Source organism: Eutrigla gurnardus (genome assembly GCF_963514095.1).
Source record: "Eutrigla gurnardus genome assembly, chromosome: 9".
NCBI lineage: Eukaryota > Metazoa > Chordata > Actinopteri > Perciformes > Triglidae > Eutrigla > Eutrigla gurnardus.
The window spans coordinates 11,735,424-11,759,380 of record NC_139923.1 but is presented as its reverse complement, the minus strand read 5'-3'; the positions used below and the strand labels follow the sequence as shown (position 1 = coordinate 11,759,380).

Below are 23,957 nucleotides of genomic sequence, written 5' to 3'. Positions count from 1 at the left end.
AACATTAAAGTGGTACTGATCTTTTGAATAAGCATATTTTCCCAAAGTGTTACCGAAATAACACTTTAAGATGTCGCTATCCTGAAGGAGAAAACAAATGGATAACTTTTTGAGTGAATTAACTTAATCTCGGAGGTATTAAATGTTGTATGCTGTTATACATAAAGTTAACCTCAGCTTTGTGCTTCGTGTGTTTGTTTGTCACTCCGAGTTACGCCGTAGCGACAGAGTGGAGCGGGGCGTGTCTGTCGGAAGAGTCTCCGCCCCCCGGAGGAGTCTCCGCCCCCCGGAGCAGAGCAGGCTGCTGGATGAGGCGCTCCGCTTTCAGTGACTTCCACAAAACTGTTTGCATACCAATCTCCCCCCTTCAACAACTGCGTGCTCGTCCAAATTGAGATCGCAGATCTCGGAGCGTTGGATTTTATGAGTCGGACGCCGCCGGGCACCATTCACTCCCGCGGACACCCCCAGCTCATCGGCATCTCTTGGCTTTTATCGCAACACTTCTATCTGCAGCAGTCCCAGGCTTCTCCAAACGGCAGCTTCGGGACATTTCTCGCAGGGAAACAGACAGCGGTTTGGGCACCGAGCTGTGCTTTGAGGTAAGAAACGTGTCGCTGCTTCACAACTCCAACTTAAACGTTGTGTTTTGCAATGAAAGCGAACTGATTTCGCTTTTGAATGCGTCGCTTGTTTTCGTGTTGAAACGGGCTCCGTATTTACAACAGCGTGCGGAGCCTTTATCTAATGTTGTTTTGATTTCTGCTCACTTTGTTGCTGCAAGTTACATGTTCTCCTCTGATGAGCTGCGAGGAGCAAATTAACAAATACCTTGAGATAAACATTTCGTTAAGGTGTCATATCACCCTTATTTAAGTCGTTTATTAAGATGTTACACCTTTTTAAACTTGAGTTTACTTCAAGACAGGCCAATGTTTTTTTTTTTCCTTTTGTTCAAGCTCAAATACTAAATCAGGTGACTAATGGATCAGCCTGTGAAGTGTGTTACATGTGCATCTACATATAATAGTGTTATTCAGAGAGATGTGGGTCTGGGGGGGGGGGGGGGGGTTCCAGAGTGATGTGTGTCAGTCTCCAAGCTGACATCCTTCCCACGGGGCTCCAGCCATCACCGAGGAGGAGGCTGAAGCATGGGGGTCACCAGATGGATGTCTCTAACGGCGCTACCTTCGCTGTAGGGCAGGAGTTCACTGTCAGTTTGCATTAATCAGAGGGATGCATCATCCCAAAACCACATCGTCTCTCTCACTCTCTCTCTGTCTCATTTCCACTGAAGCGAACGTGACACATTTAGGAGCTCGGAAAAGTCAATACTTCTAAGGACACATGTTTTTTTTCTATTTTACAGTAGTACTGAGCATGTGACTTTTAAGTGACTTCAGGGTGGTTCCTATTTGGACAACAACAACTAAAAAGATGAAGTTCACCTCACACAGACGTGACTCAAACACCTGTCTACAGCAACAGCTGGAAATCAGGTTCTAATCAGATTTGGCCCGAGGGGATTGGCTCCAACGAACCGTTAACTCACGCCCGTGTCCAGGTGAGTGGGCTGTGCTGAAGTTTCTTGCCTCGAGTTAAAGTCACGACTGCTCGGCCCACCTCTCCTGCTCCCCGAGGCTGGTACGGTGAGTCAGGAAAGAGGAGAGAGCAATTACATCACGGCCTAAGATTCCACTCCTTCTCTGTCTCTTTGTCGATTTTTTGTTTCACCTGACTCCCCCCCCCCTCCCAAACCCTAGATGACTGCGACTTAACAATTTGTATAGAGAGAGAGATAGAGAGAAGCACACAAACTGGAAACAGAGGCGTGTTTGTTCCCCATGCTGTGGGTGAACATTTGCCTTGTCAAAAGAAAAAGAAAAAAAGAAACAGTAGTATTGATGCTTTTGGAGCAGCTGCCAACACGGATGACTAAACTCTGCCTGAAGCCTTTTCTCTCCAATGCTTGATTCACGCGAGTGTCGGGAAATAGTTTGGTCGGTCAGACGCACAAGTGATGTCTGCGGGAGAAATCCAAATGCAAACAACGGGATTTGTAAAACCCACATTGTAATTCATACTGGGAATAAAGGTTGGCGGCAGCAATGCGTAGAGTAACAATTAGGAGGAGAGCTTGTTTGAGTGAATTTGAATCTCCTCTGAGCCGAGCTGGTATTTATTCCACCTACAGGCACAAAACACCTGGTGTGAGACTTGCCGCCGGTGATCAGTGCCCTCGTTTTTAATAGAGCCTCTTATAATGTGTTGCTCTTCATCGCACGTTTGCAGTGCCAGCGATGAACTGTGAAGCAGAAAAAACGAATGAATAGGAAGTGAGCTGGAGACAGTTTGTGTGTGTGGTGAGTTCGCTGCTCCCTGTCCAGTCATTGGCAGGACCAGAAATGTGTGGATTTCAGTGGATGGCAGCTCCCGCTGAGAGGGGACTGGGTGACTGACTTGATGCCGCCTGGCCTGGCAGAGCGCCGCTCATTAAAGGCTTGAAATTAATCAATCTGCAGTTCCACGCGGTTGGATGCCTCTGATTTTTGCCACTCCTCTCCCTTTTGACCACTTGCACTGCCACTCTTTCTCTATTTCCTTAATATCGGATGATGCACCTGCAAATGAGGCTTCCGCCTCTTTGGCTGGTCATTTGATCGCTGGCCCTGATTTCACATCCTTGAATCGTCCCGCCTCGCCACAACCTCCTCAATCTGTCTCCCTCCGTATCATCTTATCTATTATTATTTTCTCCTCCAGTCCCCATCGTTTCTCATCCTCCCCGTCTTCATTGCCACCTCATCCAGTCTGCAAAGCACGTCTGTATCTGTATCGATGAGTTCAGAGCAGCAAGGTGGAGGGGGAAAAACCAGGCTGGATCATCACTCTACACTCGCTTTCCCCTGTATCCGCCTCACTACAGCGGCAGCGGTCCGTAGAGAGCCCGGAACTAAATGGAGTATCTATTGGCTCAATGAGAAAATTGCTTTTTTCGATTGCTAGAGGACCCTTCATTTAATGTGTGTGATGCGGAGGCCTCGGCTAGTAATGGGTTCCGCATCTTTGTTGTCAGGAGACATGAGAAAATGAAATAAGCTTTTCACCTGCCAGACTTAATTTACTCCCGGAAAGATGTATTTTTCATCGGCTGCTTAAAAGCCATGAATGTGTGTGTTATTATATATGTCTGCGCCGAGTGGCCAAAACCTCGTGGTTTGATGTCGTTTTAGATAAAAAATGACCAGCTTTGCTACTTTACAGAGCTGGATTTGAGTTTGTTGTTAAGGGGTTATGGTGCACCTACAAAGCCCAGCATAGCTGACATGCACCTCCTTGAAAATACAACTTGACCTCCATGTTGTATTTTGTGGCATCAAAATATCGGCAAAAAGTTTTTATGGTTCACTGTCAAAAGCAAAATGTGTCAAGTTTTTTTTCTCTTATGAAGACACATTTTTATTTAAAGAAAGAAAGAAAGAAAGAGAAAATCCTGCATTATGATATGCAAACTTTCATGCATTCCTTGGCCCTTGCATGTCTCCATATGGCCAGGAATTAGTGAATGACCTAAGCGAGTTCGCTGAGAGCAGGAAACCGGGGGGCCTCTCTCCGCTGATGCTTCCTTTTTATCAGGAGGAAGCAGGCCGGCTGTTTGTGCTCAACCCAAGTATTCTTTGTGCTTATCTTGCATTCACCCATTTCCCTCAATAATGGCTGTGCTGAACAGGTAATGAGGTAAAAGTTATGTATTTGACAAGCTGGCCTTGGCAGATAGCAGGCTTTCAGACTTGGTAGATGCTTAGCCGAGGGTACACTCAGCCCCCGCTTTGGGATGTTCAAATCACATCCATCTTGAAACCCCCCCCAGCCATCTTTTCCTTCGCATAATGTTTTTCAGAACTAATAAACCGTGTCACTCAGGTGTCCATTAAAGGCTGTTGAGGGCCCGCTGGTCATTACACAAAGCGAGCACACTCAGTAAATCCCTCTGCCTTTTGCTGGCGGCTTTTCTTCATCACCTTGTGCTCTTTTTTTTATCCCCCAGATGTAGCCAGAGCTCAGAGAGGGGTTTAGACTGGCCAGGGAGCCTGGCATTGATAGGCGTGTGACACGGGGCTGAGATTACCTGCCTGCCTGACTCCCAAGTTAAAGCACATCGTTGCAAAAAACATGGAACAAAAGTTATGGCAGAGCAGCACACAGTGTCTTTATGTCTTTACAATAGCACCGGGTTGACCCACATTGCATTCAGTGTTGGCACACTGGGCAGGAGGAAGCTGGGTGCTAATCAAATAGCACCAGGGAGGAAGAGCTCATTGTCTGGATGTGTGATTGTTTCCCACACTCACTGACTAACACTGGAGCTTTCCACCATAGACGGCATTTGGTGCCAATTTGAACGCGTCGTACAAAAGAACGCTTGTGAGGCATCTTCTTTCTTGCACAAGTTGCTTGGTTACTGTTAAGGATGATGATAAAGACTCAATGTTCAGAGGAGTGATTTATCAACCCCCAAAAAATGTGTGGGGATAAATCCTTCACTTGTGACAATGCTACAGTGAATAGACATGCACAGGTGTCATTCTCATATGCATTCTTTGTTATACAGAGTTTAGGTACAATTATTTTTCCAGGGTTCCTTCCAAACAAACTTCACAAGATCTGGTTCAAGTGTTTCAACTGTTTTAAGTCATTTATCAAGCAAAGAAAAATCCCATTTCCTACTTTTTTTTCCTGTTATAAATAATTGTAAATTGAATGTCTGTTGGACAAACAAAACATGCAATCATAAAATGTTGCCTTGCGCTTTAGGAAACACCAGTGTTTGCTTCTTTTCAACCTTTTATAGACCAAACAATTAATTGATTCATCAAGAACATAATCGGCAGATTCAGAAGTTCAGATAATGAAAATAATTGTGAGCTGGAGCCCTCTCTAAACCTCTGTGACCGGCAGTCACCCACAATCTCCTCCGCCATTGATTGCAGACACAGTGTTTTTTCCAGAGCAAATTAATGAGAGGGTTGCACATTTGCAGTATCCATCAGGCAGGGAGTACACATCAAGTGACACGTTGTGTAGCGTAGGTAAGCTGACACACAATCCAGTATTCTAGGCTGTATCGGGAGGTAATTCCGATATACGATATGATATATTAGTCTTCATTTGGGGCGACTTTCCCTGCTTCTCTTTTGTCCATTTTTTCCCAGAGCCGAGCTCAGCCCCGATCAGTTTTTTCAGCCTCTCCCTGTGACTCATTGGGCCTAATGGTTCTCTCGTCTCCTGACTCAGGCATTTCTTTCTGATGAAATGGGACTCGCTCCCAGCTTCTGGTCTTTCTCTTTTTCTGTTGCCCCAGCCACAACTGTGTCCCGACTCCCCTCTACTCCACCCCTCGCTCCTCGCTCTCTTTCTCTATTCTCCTCCTGCACTTTCCATCCACGTTTCTGGAGAATGTAGCTTTACAAGAATGCCCTCATTAGTCAACTGGGTTTTTTTTCCTTCGCTTTTTTACGTGTCCTAGGTTATTACGTATTCAGCTCTGCATTTTTATTTCCTCTGCCTAAAGGGGATCTGAGGCCCTGTAAATACCCACTTTATTTTTTAATCACAGATGATGGACTACACAACATAATGGGATGTGGTTATACACACACTTGCTCTCACCACAAATTGATTTACCAATGTGGAGCGTGCACATCATTGTAGGGATGGACAGTAGGTTGGTAATGATGACCCAGATAATTAGCCTATTATCATTTTCAACTAATTAAATGCATGTAGGGAGTTGGAGCTGGATATCAGCTCATTAACTCGCTCTCTCTCTCTTGATTTGATGTCGTTATATGAAGAGATGATGGTGCCGTTACATCAGATTTCTAGACGCATGGGAGGACTGTTATTTGGTAGTCCTGTTTCCTGTGTTGGCGTTTCCAGCCTGGCTGAATTATAGAGGAACTCTAAGAAATTTATTTTGAGCGTGATTTGGGTTTGCGTCCCAGTCTGCTAATAACACTTTGCTGTTCCAGTCGGTGATAACCGTGCAAACCTCAAATACACAAACACACATGTAGGCCTACGTGACGCTCAGAAACACACACACACACACACACACACGTTGTAGCCTGAAAGCCGCTGGCAGAACTCAACTGGAAATGTTGTTTCACATGTTCTGTTTATAATACCTCGTATCGGCTTGAATCTAGGTTAAATGTTTTGCATTTGACTCGTAAACCCGGCACAAAAAAAACCTTTAGGTAAGCAGGAATTTCTTTGTGTCGACTTGCAAGTGAGGCTTGTGAACTTCAGCAGATGTATCTGGGCTAATGGGATTCTCCTGCTTCTCCTTGCAATTTCATTATGTGCATTTGTATTCAAATACCATGCCAATAGGAGAGTAAGTACCTTTTAAATGCCTCAACATTTCTTCTTTCCAGCAGACTGGCTGCTTTTTGGCTGCCGTTTGAAGCCCACACGCCTTGTCCACAGCGCTGCTCCCTGTAGCTCCTGTGGGATAACAGCTATATTACTTTCCCCCCACAAGGGACGACTGGCCACAGGTCTATCAGACATATGGGCTTCTTGTCAGCCTCTGCAGCATCAGGGGGACAGATCAGTGTTTGATTAAAAAAAAAATCCACAGCAGGGTCCGACTTCTACCTGGGGAAACTCTGGGGGAGGGCTGGCTAATGATGTCTCTCCCACCAGGATCATACGGCTCTGAGATAGACGCTCGTGTTTCATTCCAGCTTGTTAAAGAACAGGAACTGAAAATCTTTCGAGCTTATAAACTAATGGCGGTGTAGGTGAGGGCCATCTGTCTGTTTTCGTTTAGAGCCTTGCCGTTTGCTTTGCCTGAGTGATAATGTTATCTCACCTGTGGTTCCGGCACATAAACATCTCTCGTGTTGGCGTTTTTCACAGGATTTTCTGGTAGGTTTCCTTCAGTGCCTTCGGTTTATTGCCCCCCCAATTACACCATTAGAGCAACTGTTGTTGAAAAGTGAAGCACAAAGGGCTACTGAACTGTTGCTCACAATAAAGCCATCCTGGTATCTTCCAGTTTGATTGCCGTCGTGGTTCTTGGACAACGGTGATGAATTGACATGTCCACAGCCTGCAGCATGTCTAACTGGATAATAGCCGTTTCCTTTTCAACAGCCGATGAAATGGACACGCTGCAGATGGCTATTTTTACTCCTCAAAAGGGAAACAATTAGACAGTGAGCGCCTCGCCGCCTCATGATTATTTGATGGTCCTTTATGAAATTTTTAGCCCACCGCCACTTTAAAAGCGCGCTCCTCGAGATGCCACTGACGGGTCACTGCACTAAAACGCGGCCTCTGTCCTTTGGGCAAACAGTCGGTCAGCGCCAGCCGACGTGTTTGTGACCACAAACTCACCATGTTACTGTTAATGCATCATGTGCTGCATTTAGTGAACTTGTGGTTCGACTTGAACAAGGAATTCTTAAGTAGCTATGGCTTTCTAAGAAGAGAAGAGCACAGATAGACATGGCGTGGTATTTACTGCGCTGTAAAAATGTCTTTGCCAATGGTTATTAGGTTAAACACGCACAGCATGAAGCACGATTCCTTTCCCCCCTAATTCTTCTTTTCTTTGAAGCTCAGGGGAAAAAAGGAGAATCCATATAGCTAACCACCGTTTACCCATTTGGAGTATATTAAAGGAGTTTGATGTTTTGGCGAAGGGCTATTTCTGTCTGTACGGTTCTGAAAGTAGAATCAAAGGATCACCTTCACATGTGTTTGTCAGAGATAGTACAGCCATGGCAGGTGTCTCCAGTGTGTGAAATTAAATTGGCTGCAGCGTTCATTGGTTTAGGCGGTGGAAAAAAACAAAATGGTACAGATGCTCCACCGGTGATCTTGGATGGCTTCCCACTGATTTCTCACCTGTCCCTCATGAGGACGACAGGTCAGCAGCAAAGTCGTCCAACTCCATCTTGACCACCGAGCTGTAACGCTTCAATCTGTGAAGTGTTTGGGGGGAAAAACTTGACAGCTCATTCTCATTTCCCCATTTCAACAGTTTGCAGACCAGAGAAACTGGGCCCAGATCACCTTTCCCGATAACACTTGGCAGGACTCGGATCCCATGTAAAATGCCTCGGCGCCGAAGTTGAAGCCCAAGTGATTTTGTGGGTGTCTTGGAAAACCCCTGGATGTGTAAAGGTTCTTTTGGCTTGTATAGTCAGAAAAAAAAACATCGGTCTTCTAAGCTTTTTTTGGACGAATGACAAAATGGGATTTAACACAACTTTTTTTAAATACTTGAATAAAAATGTAAATTTGGTCAATACATGATCTCCCGATATTTAAAATGATGCACAAAAGAAACAACGGAGGAGAAAGCCAATGTTGTGTGCAATTACCTAAACCACTTTCCCTTATCTCGGCAGGCAGTTTGGAATTAGCCTCTTTTTTTTAATGTAATAAGGAACAGATGTCCAACCTTTTCTTACTCAAAACATCTCTGAGTGAGCTTTCCATACATTTGCCACATCTAGAGCAAACCCCCACCTCACACCCACCCTTGATAATCCAGTCTCTTCTGCGAGCTTTCAAAACACCCCCTTCAAATATTTGGCCGGCTCCTCGTGTGTATATATTTATTCTGTTGCTTTTGGCCCGAACCAAAGGTCTGTTGTCTTCCAAGAAGCTTGAGACTTTTGCAGATACTTGGCCACGTTAAAAAAACAACAAAACCATTTAATGTCTCCTACTGTAACTGTGCAGCATATTAAACCGAACATCGTCCTGCTTTGTTCACATCTTCAGCATTTTGATGGTTTGAGTTATGTGTCCTTTTATTCTATTTTTTTACATTTTAATGTAAGTCCCATGCACATGAAGAGCAATAACGCTGGGTGGATTGTTTATTTGGAAATGTTATGCTGTGGTGGGTTGCTAACACTGCTGTGAGTGCTTCTAGGTGCGTTACTCACAATTTCATAACTACACCCAATCAATACTCAAGACGGCAGCATGGGCTCGAGCAGCTCCCCAGAGTTAAGAGAATTGAAAGGTCACTCAGCGGTGGTGTTGAGCTATTCTGGACTTGTCACCTGCAGCAGGTTCATCAGAGAAGTTTCTGTACAACGATTCTGTCCGTTTTCATAATTGTGTGCGTTTTCTGTCGTAAGTCAAAGCCAATCATTGTAGATAGGTTTGACCTCACCTTGTTGCCAGTGTTTCTCCCACCACATACGTCCCCACGCAATTGTCTCGGATCCATCATGTTTTGTGGTGTAAAACTATTGACTTTTGTTTCTTCGGGGACCAAATCCTGGACCGCCTCCAAGCAGCTCAGTTTCCATCCTCTCCCCATCTTTCTTCTGTCTCCCATAAATCAATGTGATGTAATCGCATAAACTCCCTTTCCCACAGCTCGGGGCCTGGAGGCAAGAGTATTCTCAGAGAGAGAAAGTGTTTCAGTGGGGCCAGTTAACCTTAACCCGCTGACTCCGACGACTGCAACGTCCCCGGCTTGTGAAAGTTTTTTTTTGGCCTTTAAATATCACTGTGTTTGCAGAGCTAGTTTCATTGGTGATGTTTGATGTTCTGTTCATTGTTTTTCCAAGCAGTAGGGCTGTGGAAGTTAACTTTCTCACAGCTGGCACTGACTGTTTACATCTGGCTAATACACTCTAAGCCCAGCAGATTAAATCTCATTTCTCTGAGTGCTTTCTGTGTCGAGCCAAGCATGATTTCTCCCGACGTGTCCCCGCTTGTGGCTCCTTCAGCCTATCAAATGAACGTTTCTTAAGGCACTCCTGTATTTTCACAAAATTGTACCATGGAAAATGGCCAAGCCTCTTTTTCCACATTTCGGTCCCTCCTGGCTTCTACTTGGGACTCTCTCACAGGCAGGATATCGCCTCTAAGGATAGCTTTTAAATCCTCATCCCAGGAGTTGGGCTTGGAGTGAACCAATGTAGAAAGGAGTGCTCCTTAAGGATTTTGGATTGGAAGAAGAGTGGAGGAAGTGTACTCACACAGTTCAGAGTTCCTCTTTATCCTAGTTTTATCTTCCGCTGCTCCTGTAATCCTCCTGCCATCAGTCTCGCCCTGTTCTGCTGAAAATCAAAAGTGATGAATACGTTTTTATTGCCCCTCGTGCAGAAAGTCATTTCCAGGGTATTTGGCCATTAGTGGGAGCATATTTGACAGTGGGAGTCATTTTCCCTGCTTGTTACCTGCTGTCGCCACAGCTGCCACAAACAGGCTGACAGATGACGCATTCGGAGGGATTCTTTGGCACATGTGCAGCTTTATGAGAAAGGTACCAGTGTGGAGCCACTCTGAGGAAATGATCCAGATGCAAAGCTTCTGGGTCTCGTAACCCAGTGGGACACCTGCCCTGCTGCTCCCGTACAGCAGCCCTGCCAAATCCACAAGGACGCAGACTACGTGTGCAGCAACTTTGTCAAAGTGCTGTTTGGAAACGGATTTTCTGTGCAGCTCGTATAAAACGTACTGTTGGCTTTCAGCTTGTGATGGAGCACTGCTTTGTGTGTTTCAGTGGAGCGCAATTATTGCTAAACCCAAGTCAAACAGTGTTTCCATTCAAACGGTCTGTTGCCTCAGATAGTCAAACACACCTGAATGTAAACTCGTTACAAACCTGCTGGAGGACGGAAACAAATACAGCATAACATTTCAATCAGAATGAAGAAAAGATGTTAATCATAAACGGATGACATGTAATGATAATGTCTTAACAGAGTCTTTGGCGCTTAGACTCTACAGGGAGATTTGCGATCTGCCCTGAACAGCAGCGAGATAAATCCCCCCATGGAGTCCAGACTCAGGCGGCGGTGGTGGCCGATGGTTCTGCTGAGGCTCAGCAGCATGAACGTCCTAAAGGCAATCCATAAGCTCACTCTGAAGGTGTGTCATTGTGCTACCGGATGAGACCGGCTGACGCCGAACAAAGCTGACTTCGTGATTGACGATACCAGAACTATGACGGCAAGGAAATAATGAGGGAGAATGCGTGAGAGGAGTGAATAACAGGATGCGTGAGAAATAACAGCTGGCCCAAGCATGCAAAAGGAGAGTCTTCCTGACTCTGAGGCGGGACCTGCTTGACTTCATTCAAAAAGTTTTCTTTAGTTGTTGTTGATTACATGTTGTCTATATGACTTACATAAATACATTATTTCTATTGGGGGATAATACATTAGACTTACCATCTTCATTAATTAAGACATTGGAACACAAGAAATGGATTTTGTGTGCTTAATTGCCTGAGATCCAAAGGTTATTGATTTATATTGTCAACTAGTTACATGTGAGACTGCAATCATCCGGGACCTCCTGATACAATATATTATTGATACATACAGTGCTGATTCCATTCTGCAATGCAACAGTTTTTTAATAGTCAATATTTTCATTTTTTATTCATCTATTCAACTTAGTTCATTGTTAATGGAATAAAAAGAAGGGTTTAAAAGAATACTTGATTTTCCGGATGTTTGCAGAGGCGGTCCACTTTTAAACACTGCAGGAAACTCCAAGGTGTGTCTTTAATGGGTTTCTGGGTCTTTAGTTCAGATCCCTTTCCTTCTGCACTCATCTCAACATGGCCTTTGAGAGAGATTTTGGCTTCGTTACCAGCAAAAATTAACATCACTATGACAAAGTTTTGAGATCCAACACACCACTAGACCTTGGATATAAACTGGGCAGGAATCCCGCCATCTGCCATGTTTGTTTCTACTTTTGTAAAGTAATGTAACCCACATGTCTGCACTCACAAACAAAGGAGATCACTGCATTGTTTCAGCCCAGGCTTTCCAGTGTTGTTTTACCCTGCCCATGGTTGAAAACAACAATTATATGCCTCAAATATGCCGAAATAGAAATATTTGTTTTGGAATCAATCTGTCAGTTGGACATGGCCTGTCCCCGCTATTTCAGAATGGCTAGCTTTGCTCAGTGTGCTCAGGACAGTCGGAACCAGACCCACTGGGCCTTGGATTTTGGGCTGAACTGACATTGATAATACTAGGTGACAATACAAGTCATATTGTCTTTTATTGGAATTAACTCAACACTTTATACTAATAGTTGTATCAACATTTTTTGCTTTTCATTTGCATTGCTGCAGGCAAGTACCAAGTGGTCATGCAGCAAATTCAGACTAACAAAAGCAAAGCTTCGCTGCTTTTGCGTAGTATGTTGTGCATTTGAGCAAACATAACTATCCAAGAGAAGGAGTTTTGCATGTGGAGGAGTCCAAACTCAAATACCCTCCACTGTTTTTGATCATGGAAATAAGTTGCATCTGGTCCCACTAAGGAAAGAATCTGTTTCCACTTCTTATGTATCTTCTGCTTTAGGATATTTACCGCATTGTTTGTCAGTATAATAAACAGCTCCAACAGTCTTAATTAGGCAGGAGGATGAAGGTGAGGGCATGTTCAGGTGATGTTAAAGGTAAAGGACAGCTCCTTCTGAGGTGGACCTCGTGTTAATGATCATGGTTAAATCAGGATCACAGTCTTTGCTACAGAATCTGATTTCAGCAACTATATAGAACCTACTGCTCTATGGTATTTTAGCAAAATTTAAATGAGGGCTAGAAATGGTTACCAGATGTGTTCTTAACACATGTTTAAGTGGCTGGTTTGACATGCAAAGTCTTGTGGAAAAAATATAACCATGTGTTTTAGCGGGTTCCCGCTGGATTAAAGTCTTTCAGGTGTAGCAACATCAATGTACTCATCGATTATTGCAAGCGACGGTGTTCTAGCTAACATATAGTCTCTTTTTGTTTGGACTGAGTAGGTTTGTTCTTTGTGCTGGTTAACTGACAGTTTGTTGTTACTAGAACTGAAATGATGTCATTTTTAGACATTTTATAGACCAAATGACGATGACGAAAATAATCCCCACATTCATCAATAATGAACACAATCCTTTGTTCCTGTCTGGTCCTCTTTCATTGTGCTGTCTTACCTCTAATCTGACTTGACTACAAATCTGGTGTGCTGTATTTTGCGCGCTCGTAATGTTTTAGCGGAAGAAAACATCCCAAGGGGAAGACTATGCAAACTTCCTCTTTGTGCTGGCAGCTTGGAGCTTCATCTCAATTCCTTTCTGAGTTTGAGTCTGTAAGCTGCGTGATTCCCAAGCTTTACTGGGCTTTAGGATTTAACTGGGATGGAAATGGTTATCATGCGGCTGTTCGTCCGTTCGTAGGGCCCGTGGGTGGGGGGGGGGGGGGGGGGGGGGGGGGGGGGGAGTTGGTGAACAAACTGACTGAGAGTTTAACAGCCACAGCCCCCCCTGCGTTTGTAGTAATGAACTCTTACCTTGGCTTGGAAGGCTGTGCTGCTGCTATCCTTGCTGAGTTTTTGTAACCCTTGCTAAAAAAGCCTAGCTCTTAATTGTATCCCATGGGGCCCCCGAGCTCTCAGTATTCAGATCCTTTCCTGTCCCACGTACTGATCCTCCCCCTCTTCCAACCTTAACCCCGTCATCCCAATTCGACAGGTCTCTCCTCTTTAATCGCCCGACTTCAAAGCACCTTTGTGTTCCCCCCCCGAACGCCCCCGGCCCCTGGCTCTTCAGAGACAGGGGCCTAGCCTTTGGGGCCTGGGAAGTAAGGTGAAAGTGTGTGGAAGGCGGCTTGTTAAGTTAGACAGGCCCGACCTATAGAAAATAACAACAAGTAGTTCCGTTGCTGTTCTTCATCATGGTGCCACTACAGAGCGTGTTGCGTTATTATAGAAGCAGGTTGCAGGTGTTTGAAAGGATCCCTGCTATTTGATGAGGGCATCTTTGTAGTGGTGAGATATATATACGGGATGGAGAGGTGGACACGGTGTCAGCTCTCATCAGGATTAAAACAGCTGTTCCTGTCGGGTTTCCATTTAGCTCAAAACCATTAACACAGAGAAAACTGATGATATCACAATGAGTTGAATCTGCAACTTCAGCTGGAGTCATTTAGTACTGCAAATGAGTGAATACACTCTTTAATGGCGTGTGGCCCGACAGTACCGACTGCAGTGCGGGAGAACGAGGTAGGCCGTGGGTTAGCTGTGGCCAGAGAGAACAGTGAGTGATTAATTGAGCGATGCCCTCTGATCAGAGTGGGGATTGTTTCTCCATCGTGGCGGTTTATCTTTTTTTCTGGTGGTTGAATCACGCTGTTAGATCAATAAATCCAGATGGGGTAAGGTGATAATTCTGCCTGAGTGTTGCCCTCATTAATGCCACTGGCACTTCAGGAGATATATGGATGCTGGCAATTACCCTCTCCCTCATTTCTACAATATTATCCCATGATGTATATGGACTTGGACTTGGGAGTTCACCAGGGACAGCTGACATCAAGACCTGCAGATGTTTCCTTTTATTGAGTGTGTTTATGAAGGTTTGATGCAAAGGCATAAAAGGCCCTCCAGGTCATCATCTCTAAATCTGCAGTTGCCACCACAGCTCAGATGTGCTTTTTAACACTGGAGAGAAATTGAGGTCAATCCCAGCTGCAAGGTGTAGATGGAAGAATTGTCACTTCCTTCCTTGTTTTCTTGCCCACTTCCTCTCCCCAGAGGAAGTGTCGCCGATCAACTCCCTGCTGTTCTCTGACCTCTGACATTTCAGTCAAGGTCTCCCGGATGAGAAGACTAATGGAAGTAAAGAGAAACAATATAAAAACAAGTCCCTAGACAACAGTGGATGTATGGTAAAGGCTGTAGGCTCGAGATGAAAGTTTGTGGAAATTTCATCACATTCACGTTTCAAGCTCACGTTTGAAAAGATGTTTGATGCTCAGAGGAGCAGTTTATGTGCATTATTTCCTGTTATTCCTTCATGGTCGCCACATTTTTCCCCATGCAATCTCTATTGTGATTGGACTGTGGAGGATAACAATGGTGCATGCAGAAGCGCATAATTTACAAGGTTCCACAGTCTTACACAGTGGATAGAGATGTTGGTGATGCAATAATAATGTCAGAGCCTGAAATATCAGCAGAGACTAATCAATTAGTGGGTGCCTCGACGTTTAAATTGCTCACAGTAGTCGTGAGCCTTAAATGTCAGTGACGAGGTGGCGAGATACGTCTTTTAAAAGGGGAGCCATTGAGTGGATGCAGATGAAACCTTTTCTCTAGTGTTGGTCGTTCCCGGGCTTTGTTGGACCCTCGGCGGCCTGGCCTTTCTGCTCCCCCTCGAGGGTTCGTCCCATTGTTGTGCTTTTCTCAGCCGTCTGCCGATCTCTCTTCTCACTCCCATAACCGATTCAATGAGGCTCCGCGATCCTATTGGTGCTCCACTTTCCAGTGAGAGGGTTTCCATGGAAACCAAAAAATAATGCAGACCCTCACTGCCGTCGCTCTCCAACAGCTAATAGCTCTCTAAACAGGGGTTTGGGAGAGACACCTCTGCAACAGGCTTCAGTGTCAAATTTGACCGCTCGGCTGCTCGGCACCAGATGACGGACATTATGACGATGATGTATCTGTTGTGTTGCAGTAGGAAAACAAAATGGAAAGGATTTGTTTCCTCAGCCATATGTTGAATGTTTTGTAAATGGCTTCATCCTTTGACTGTGTAGCCACTGTGGAGATGTGATTGATTCCCTCAACTTGTGCTTCGTAGGGTCTGAATTCACGTTTCTGCGATAAGGGAGTGTATCATTCCAGTGCATCTCGCCACTTCTCCGAATTGTCCGTTTCCTCACTCAGGCTTTGATTGCCTTATTTCGAGATGCAATCAGAAGCTCATGTATTGTGTATGGGGGAAGGGGGGGGGGGGGGGGGGGGGAGGGGGAGTGTGCTGCTGCAACTGTCAGATGGGTTCTGCGTCCTGGTGAATCTGATGTCTGCTGGCAATATGGTGTGTCAACGGGAATGATGTGGCTGCCTCTATCAGCCCGAACACTCCTGGGATGTTCTCCATCCCCCTGTCAGACCGAGAATACGCCTGTATTTCACCATCTAATGGCAAGAGCTGCATGCTGTTCATGCCTCCGTAGGCAGCTCTCGCCATATTTGATGCTGCAGTTGTGCCACTGCTTTGAAACTGGCTCCAAAGTATTGTCAGTCAAGACCGTACTGCTGACTGAGTTTGCACGTTGAGGCTGGAATACCGGGAGTTTAATAGCTATATCATTATTTTCAGTTGGGAGACACTTGTGGCAAAGCAGTTTAGAAACAGGGGAAACAGTTTAACGCATTTATGCTCATTAGACACAGTTGTTACATTGACAGTTTGAGCCAACAAATAAGAAACCAAGGTATTCTTCCTCTTTCAGTGAATAATGTATGAGTTTAGATGCTCATTAAGGCGATGTCAGAAAGCTGTTTTGGGGACTGTGGTGTATGGTCTTCCAATAAAGGATAATTAACTAAGTAAGAAGATGCACACATTCCAATACCTCAAGGAAGTTATAAATAATTTACCTTCCCACAATACAGGCCTGGACTGCTTCTACTAAAGGCAGCACCCTTTTTTATTCTTTCCTTGTTAATTTTGCCTTCCAGCTGAGTGAAACATTCACACATAAAACACTGATGCAGTCTTAAATTAACTCGCTGCAGGGAACGAGTGCTTCATACATAATAAATGCAAACTCTGTCATTTTAAGTGTCCTAGAATATATTTTTCTCCAAGCCCACGGTTCCTCTTCTGCTTAAATGAATTGTGCATAGTAGAACAGATGTACTAGTTTTCGGTCTCCTGGACTCGCTGTTTATGCAGCTCACTGGCTCAGCCCTGACCTCTGCTTCTTCCATTGTGCTTCTGTCCAACAGCCCATGAAAACAGGAGAGGAGAGAGAACCGAGAGGAGTCATCAGCTTCACCTGAACAAAGAGGCACAAGCATGGTATGGGACTGTTTTCTTTTTATCTATAAAGGAATCACACATTGTGTTGAAGAAAAAACACACAACTTTTATCTTCAGTGACATTTCTGCCCTTAGTTCTTCTGTCAGCATCTCGGGTGTTGCTGTGAATAATTTCGGGCCGAATCAGCCAGCGATTCTGCTCCACGTGTTAAATCAGCGAGAGAAACGGCAGAAAGAGCTTGTTGACAGACTCTTTCAGTAAGATGCTGACAGAGGAGGCGAGAAGCCATTGTTGCCGTCAGCAGGAGGCGCAGTGCTGGCGAGAGGCGTCGCGCGAGGCTGGTCCTGCGAAGAGCCAGACAAGTGCTTTTGTCCTTTACCCATCACAGCAGGCCGGTGCTGGGCTTTGTTAGCCTCTGATTTGCATTGGCATTTGTAATATTAGTATTCCAGGCACGGCCGAGCAGCAGACACGTATAGATTGAGAGGTTGAAGGGGAGTTTAGAGCCAGACACATCAGCTCTAATCTGTCAGGGCATATAAGCATAAAAGCAGCCAGGCAAACCAATAAATGTGCAAGTGGCATTTACGTTACTAACCAGATTCTTTATAATTCTGATTTATTACAATTGAGTTGCAGACATAATTTGTATTGCTAAAAATACGATCCCTGAGTCTTGGGAACACGGCAACATTGCTGAAAAAACAGGTGAGAGAGGGAAAGAAACAGACATATGACCACACCAAAAAAAGTTAATCAACGTGTTGTTTCAAAATGTTGGGTGAACACATTCAATACAGTTTACAGACTGACTTTTTTTGACCATGTTGGGTGCTAACTTTTTTAACTCCAAAGTTGTAGCCACCTTGCTTCTAGATAGAAACCAGCTGTCACTTAAACAAAATAAATCAACAGCGTCATCATAATCAGTATTATTAAGATTGAAATTTCTTTCTTGACCTTTAGTTACTGAAACAATTTAACCACATGGTCCACGAGACAGATGGAGTTTCCTCTGTTCTTCTTCCATGTTGGTTGAAAAATTAAGGGATTCAAGTTAATCATTTCCCTAAGAAACATTTCATTTTAATCAAATGGAAATTTTTATATCCACAATACCAATGGGGCATCTATCTGTGAGATTGTGTGATAACAACCAAATGCTCCGGAGCAACTACTAAATGCGGTGAGGTAGTTTTGTCAGATAAGTGATACAAGTGAAAAGAAGACCCCCACTTGTAATAAACCAAAATTAGCCTTTTAAGTTTTGTAATAAATGCTCGAAGCAAGCGTGAGCTCAATGTTTGCTCAATAATCCCACGGCCTCACGGTCACAGAGTAACATATGTAACCACACACAGTACAAGGTGCCTCTGTTGCAGCAAATTACGAGGCAAGTTCAAAGAATCGTGAATTTTCTGCTGCACATCTACTACACAGGCACTGACACATTTCTGGTTTATTCCTGTGAAGTGGTTATTTGCAATGGGGCCTCCAATATGTGTGGATTTCTCTTTCATCTTAGGCACAAACATTCACATATCTTCAAGGCTTTTTTTTTTTTTAATCTTTGCATTTCACTTGAAAACTCCAGCCTGTAACACAAATTAGGTTACACTGTTCCTTTTGCTGATTGTGTGGAGGATCAGAGTGTGTGTGTGTGTGTGTGTGTGTGTGTGTGTGTGTGTGTGTGTGTGTGTGTGTGTGTGTGTGTGTGTGTGTGTGTGTGTGTGTGTGTGTGTGTGTGTGTGTGTGTGTGTGTGTGTGTGTGTGTGTGTGTGTGTGTGTGTGCGCTCCACAGACTCATCAGTAAGTGATGAAACAGCTTCTAGGCCGTTGACACTGGGGAACTGGCTGTATTCTAACTAACATATGGCCTTGCAACAGGGTGTGAGTGATCGCTCATTACACAAATGGCTGGCCAAGCTGTCCCCCTGTCGTAAAGTGCTCGGCTCTGCTCCCCTTTGTTTTCTAACAGGAACTAGTGCTAAGTGGAGATGCCAAACACTGCTCTGCAGACAAAGGCCACTCTCACCACATATCCGGGTTGCCGTGGAGACCAGCGTCCTTAGTGGAGGGCTGGAGAGTTTCCAACCTGTTCTAAAAACAAACCCCAACGGATTTCACAAAATTGTGTATTTGAGCCATAAGAGAGCCACAACTCTTGATCGTAGGTTTAATCGCGGTGCGCAGGTTTCTGTTATTTGTCAGGATTTGGTGACATACCACCACTTGTGTGTGCGTGTGTGTGTGTGTGTGTGTGTGTGTGTGTGTGTGTGTGTGTGTGTGTGTGTGTGTGTGTGTGTGTGTGTGTGTGTGTGTGAGAGTCGGTGTGTATTTTGTGCCTCTGCACACATTCACACTTTGGTTTCAGTCCCTGGCTGGTTTCAGTCCCCCGAGGCTGAAAGTGTTGTCTTTCCTTAAATCTCATTGTTTATTTCTGCGAGGCCATCTGCGATGTAAACTCTTTATATGGAGATCTGGCAGCGACCACGACTTGAACAGCACACACTGTAAAACGAGGTCCAAAAAGAGCATCAGAAACCTTTTAATTGTCTCTTGTCCGAGGGTCAAACGCTAGAGATCCCGACACATTAAGAGGATTATAGCTAAGATGGTGGGAACCTGCTGAAAAGAAGGCAAAACATGTGAGTAGGATGGCAGGGAAATAATTCCTCCCATTGTTGTCACAGTCGTTACTGCACAATTAGTTTTGAATTGAGTTATAACTCATTTTTGTGGAAAGTCCCAAAGGCAATGTGTCATCCTCCAAAGCACCCTCTGGGAAAAGCCCCGGCTTCACCGACCAGGCGGTTAGGTGGAGAAGTGTTTATGTGTTCATTGTGTTCTGCTACCACACATGCCCTCACTACTAGCGGAGTACGAGCTGGAACTCCAGGGGATCAATGCATCATTGATCATGTTCCTGGGCCTGGTATTGATCCAGCCCTACACAGTCGGTTTGTATCTCCACTCAGCCAGATAGAGGTGCTGACGCAATTAACTGAGAATCTCTGCTTTCAGAGTGAGGATCTCACACACACACGTTAGTGTTCAATGGAAGACAAAATCTGTTCATCGCAATCACATGTCCTCCGCTTGAGTTAACCAAGAAGCTATCAATGGCCTTCCAGTCCTTCTTATCTTCTGAGACGCAGAATCGATTTACCGTAGCAGTATGAGAAACTGTTGGTGCTGAATAAACAGCTGGATGTGGACCCAGTTGGGATTTGAAGAATGCGGGCCTGCAGCACTGTTGACAACACATGGTCAGTGAGTTTCTGGCTCTGCATTTGTTCCTTTTTAGTTAATCAGCCTTTTGTTCAGGAATGTGTCAGCTGCCTGGTCAGAGGACTCCTGCCCTTGGGGGTTCACGCGATCTCATTTCCCAAACTGAACGGGTTAGGAGAGTGCCACTCACAGGCTCAGATAACTACTTTACATCCACCGCACGTACCGCAACAATGGACTTAAATGATAAATGGCTTTCGCGAGGCAGAGCAAATTCATCGGAGACTGCCCACTATTTTTGTGGAGGACTATCAATGCAACGTAATGTGCAGAAGCTCATAATGTACACCGATCCTATGTGTGTACTGTGAAAACTCATTAAGCTAAGCTTGCCTGAGGGTAGCGCGTTTGTGTGTCTCCACCTGAGTGTTTAACCAACATGAGGACCTTCGCTACAAGCCGAGCCGTTTCTCCAACTCCCCACCCTGGCTGCATTCCTACAGTGTGCTCCCTGTGTGAGCTGAACCCACACACGGCGTGTGCTGGGTTGCCTTTGAGCTACTTTGGTACACTTTGGCTCTGTGGTTCATTGTTTTCTGTAAGCTGCGTGCCCTCTAAAACAGCATACAGTGCTATTGCTGCTTGGCATTCAGTGCACTTGAAAGCTCCTCGGTGTGACAGCACAGCCCAGGGCTCATTCTCCTCTAATTGGAGGTTCATTAAGGGACATGGCGTGCCTCAGGGGAGCCTAGCTCACTGCCAGAGGAGCCCGTCTTTATTCGGATTTTGGGGTGTTTACTTGCTGCAGCTGATTAAGGAAGTCAGGGGGAAATATGAAAATGAGTATCTAATTGAGATAAAGGTTAATGTGGCGTATGTGTGGTCCTGTGGTGTCATTGTCGGAGGGTATTAGTGCTATCCGGAGAGAGCTTTAGAGTGGCATACTGTAGATGTAATAAATAAAAAAACACACCTGCTCCCGCTGCATCGGGGAGGACGAAATGTGCCATCCCCAGGGTTCAACCACACGTGATCATTTAGAGGGTCAATGACATTTAAACGGGTCAAGCTCCAACCCGTACAGTCCCGACAGGGTTTCAGTATAAATGATTATTTGTTATGCAGGCTCACACTCGAGATGAAGTGAACTGGTTATCTGGTTGGGGGGGCGGGGGGAGCAGACACAGTGTCCTTGTCGTGCTGATCCATTTGTCCGTGGACGCCAGCAAAGCAGGGGAATATGGACTCACTTCATTAATCGTGACCAAAGTGTCAACTTCAAGGAGAACCACCCAAGGGTATACTATTTATATATGGACCACTTGAAATGCCGCTCTACATCTTCCTTATCTTCTAACCACAGCGCGTTAACACCACCATCACACAGACGCCGAAGATGCTGTCCAAACATACCTCTGGTTTTCTGAGACGAGCGTGAAAACCAGGCCTGTAGAAATGTGTCAGAATCCCTTATCTTCATACTAAAAAGAATGTAGGTCAGATGGGTTTGCCCTCATTACAGAGCTCTGGCTTCTGCCTGTACGGCAAAGTTGATTTAGGACCACTTCTCATTAATCCACTATCAAATTCAACCACGCCGGGCTCCGCAGCCCGAGCTGGCTGTGGATCTGTCTTTGCCGAGTGTAAACAATGGGATCTGAGCGCCGTGAGGCACTTCATGATGTCAGTAACAGGAGACGGAGTTGGCATTCACTGGATACCTCGGGGGCAAAGACTGCCACTTAGATTGTCAGATTGAGGACATGCATACAGTATTTCCAACGAGCGAACACATTGTCTGCAAATATAGCAGCGTACTATTCCCCCCTTCTGTGTGTGTCATGTTTGTTTATAATGGGTGGGCTTTTTTTGCTAGTCTATACAAACACAATGCCACACAGCTATTTATCTCAACACATCGCTGGCTTAGCAAAGCAGCACAGCTGAGGAAGATCTGCCTTCTAATCTAATAGTATTGTGTGATGTTGTCGTGAGCTTCAGGGGTGTGAACCACTTTTCCCCTTTTCTGCTATAATGTACGCAGAATATTCAGAGACTTAGTGGTCTGATCACGATGGCTGGGCTGTGATCGATGAGGACCTGCATATCCCCCAGGAGTCATGTGAAAGGCCAGTTTGTGTACTCTGCACTTTCTCTAGGGTCTCTGTGGCACTTTGATTTATACTCTGCTGGTCGGCACCATAGGCGCGTTATTTGGAGACCGGCTAGGCCCTATATAGTCCACTTCATTCTCAAGCATCCACTGCATTTTAATGCCGAACAAGAAAATTGGCTCCAGATCTGACAGTTGGTTTGACCCTGAGATGGGAGCGAAGAGCAAAAAGGGTGAAGCTGGAAGAGAAATCAGACATTTTGTTTGGAGACGTGAGCCGAGCCCGGAGAGTTTTTCCATCCGATCCTCTCCTCCCTTTCCTCCCCCTCCTCGTTCCGCCTCTTCATCCCCGGCTCCAATAAATACAGTTTGCACTCTTCGTGGGGACTAACGATGGAGAGCAGGAGGAATGAGCCTTTTTTTTTTCGGTCGCTTCTATCTCTGAGACTGTAATGTATGTAAATCTCAATTAAGACCTTCCGTGCCCTCATTAGGTCTTTCAATAGGGCTTAGGAAATTGTATGTGTGTGTGTGTGTGTGTGTGTGTGTGGTTGGAGGGAGTGGGTGATTAAAACCCATCTCTAGCAATGAGGCTGCTGGTTACTCTCAGAGTACCACTAGGAGGGTGATCAATACCTAAGCATATCATTATGATTTAGAGGAGGTGTTAAACCATAGCTCTAAATCAATTTCCCTGGGTCTGGGGAGGAAAAATAATAAGCCCTTGGGCTGGTGAGGGGAGAGAATGTTCTCATTCTATGTTAGCTCGCTCTCACAGCAGACAAAGACCTTCACATCTCTAGTGGACAATGAGACAAAAAAGACTGTTTCTCTGGAACTCATAGCAGCATATGGCAATTAGAAGCAGGAGGAGTAAAAAAAAAACAGCACAACAGACTAGAAAATGGTTATGATTTATTTCATCTGAAAACATGAACTTGGGAGTAGAAGAGGTCAAAGGGTCAAGGCTGAGTTACATTTGAGCGACAGCAGATGCCCTTCAAAGGCGGACAGCAATCAAAGCTGGCGTCCATCACAACCCAAGCTTCACCTCGGAGAAGCAGACCGATAACCCGGAGGAGTCATCTGACAGCATGTAAGGCATTGGAAAGAAGGCTGAAGATTATGAGATTACATGTGATGGACGTGTTGCAAAGTCCAGACAAAAGAAGTGGAAAAAGAAGGCAATTTCACTTTTTCAATTAGAGGTAACTGGTGTCTGGTTGTGTAAACCTATTTACGATTCCTGTGAGAAGTTGCTTTTTAATCTGTTTGTTACTCAGCCTCAATCCCAGCTATCACTATGGGAGAGCAAATTAATAATCACCACTACAAAGCAAAGAGTGCCGGTTTGTTTCTGCCAAATAATTAATTTTCTTCCTTCACTGATGCTGCAATTATAACTGCCCAACAGATTTCTTTCTCTTTTTTTTTTTTTTTTCCAATTCAGTTTTCGCAGAATATGTGAAGATGATTCCTTGGACAATTCCTATCCTCCCCGAGGGGGAAATCGTGTTCATTTCTAGCCTGAAAGGTCAAACCAACACTTAAATGAAGGCTTTGTGGTGGATCAGATATACAGTATATTGCTATACAGGGTCACGGGTACTGAGGCACATGTCTCCTAATGCAGGAAAGGCGTTGTTCATTAACCAGGAGTGCCTTCAGGACGAGCCCTCATCAGGGAAAGTGTGTTTATGTCAGATAGAGGTTTGGCTGATGAGAGCACAGGGCTCCTGCCTCTCATTACATTAAGTAGAAGAAGCTCCGTGGTAAAGG

The 23,957-nt window shown here is 45.0% G+C and overlaps 1 protein-coding gene across 1 annotated transcript in view; it reads left to right on the top strand.

Moving 5' to 3' along the window:
- Window positions 1-338: 338 nt before the first annotated feature.
- The window catches only part of tspan18b (tetraspanin 18b), a 28,700-nt gene continuing 5,081 nt past the window's right edge, over window positions 339-23,957 (top strand). The window contains exons 1-2 of the mRNA XM_084017768.1: window positions 339-602; window positions 16,800-16,872. Of these exons, the coding sequence (XP_083873894.1) occupies window positions 16,870-16,872 (3 nt within the window). The 5' untranslated portion in view covers window positions 339-602; window positions 16,800-16,869. The remainder of the gene's footprint in view (window positions 603-16,799; window positions 16,873-23,957) is intronic.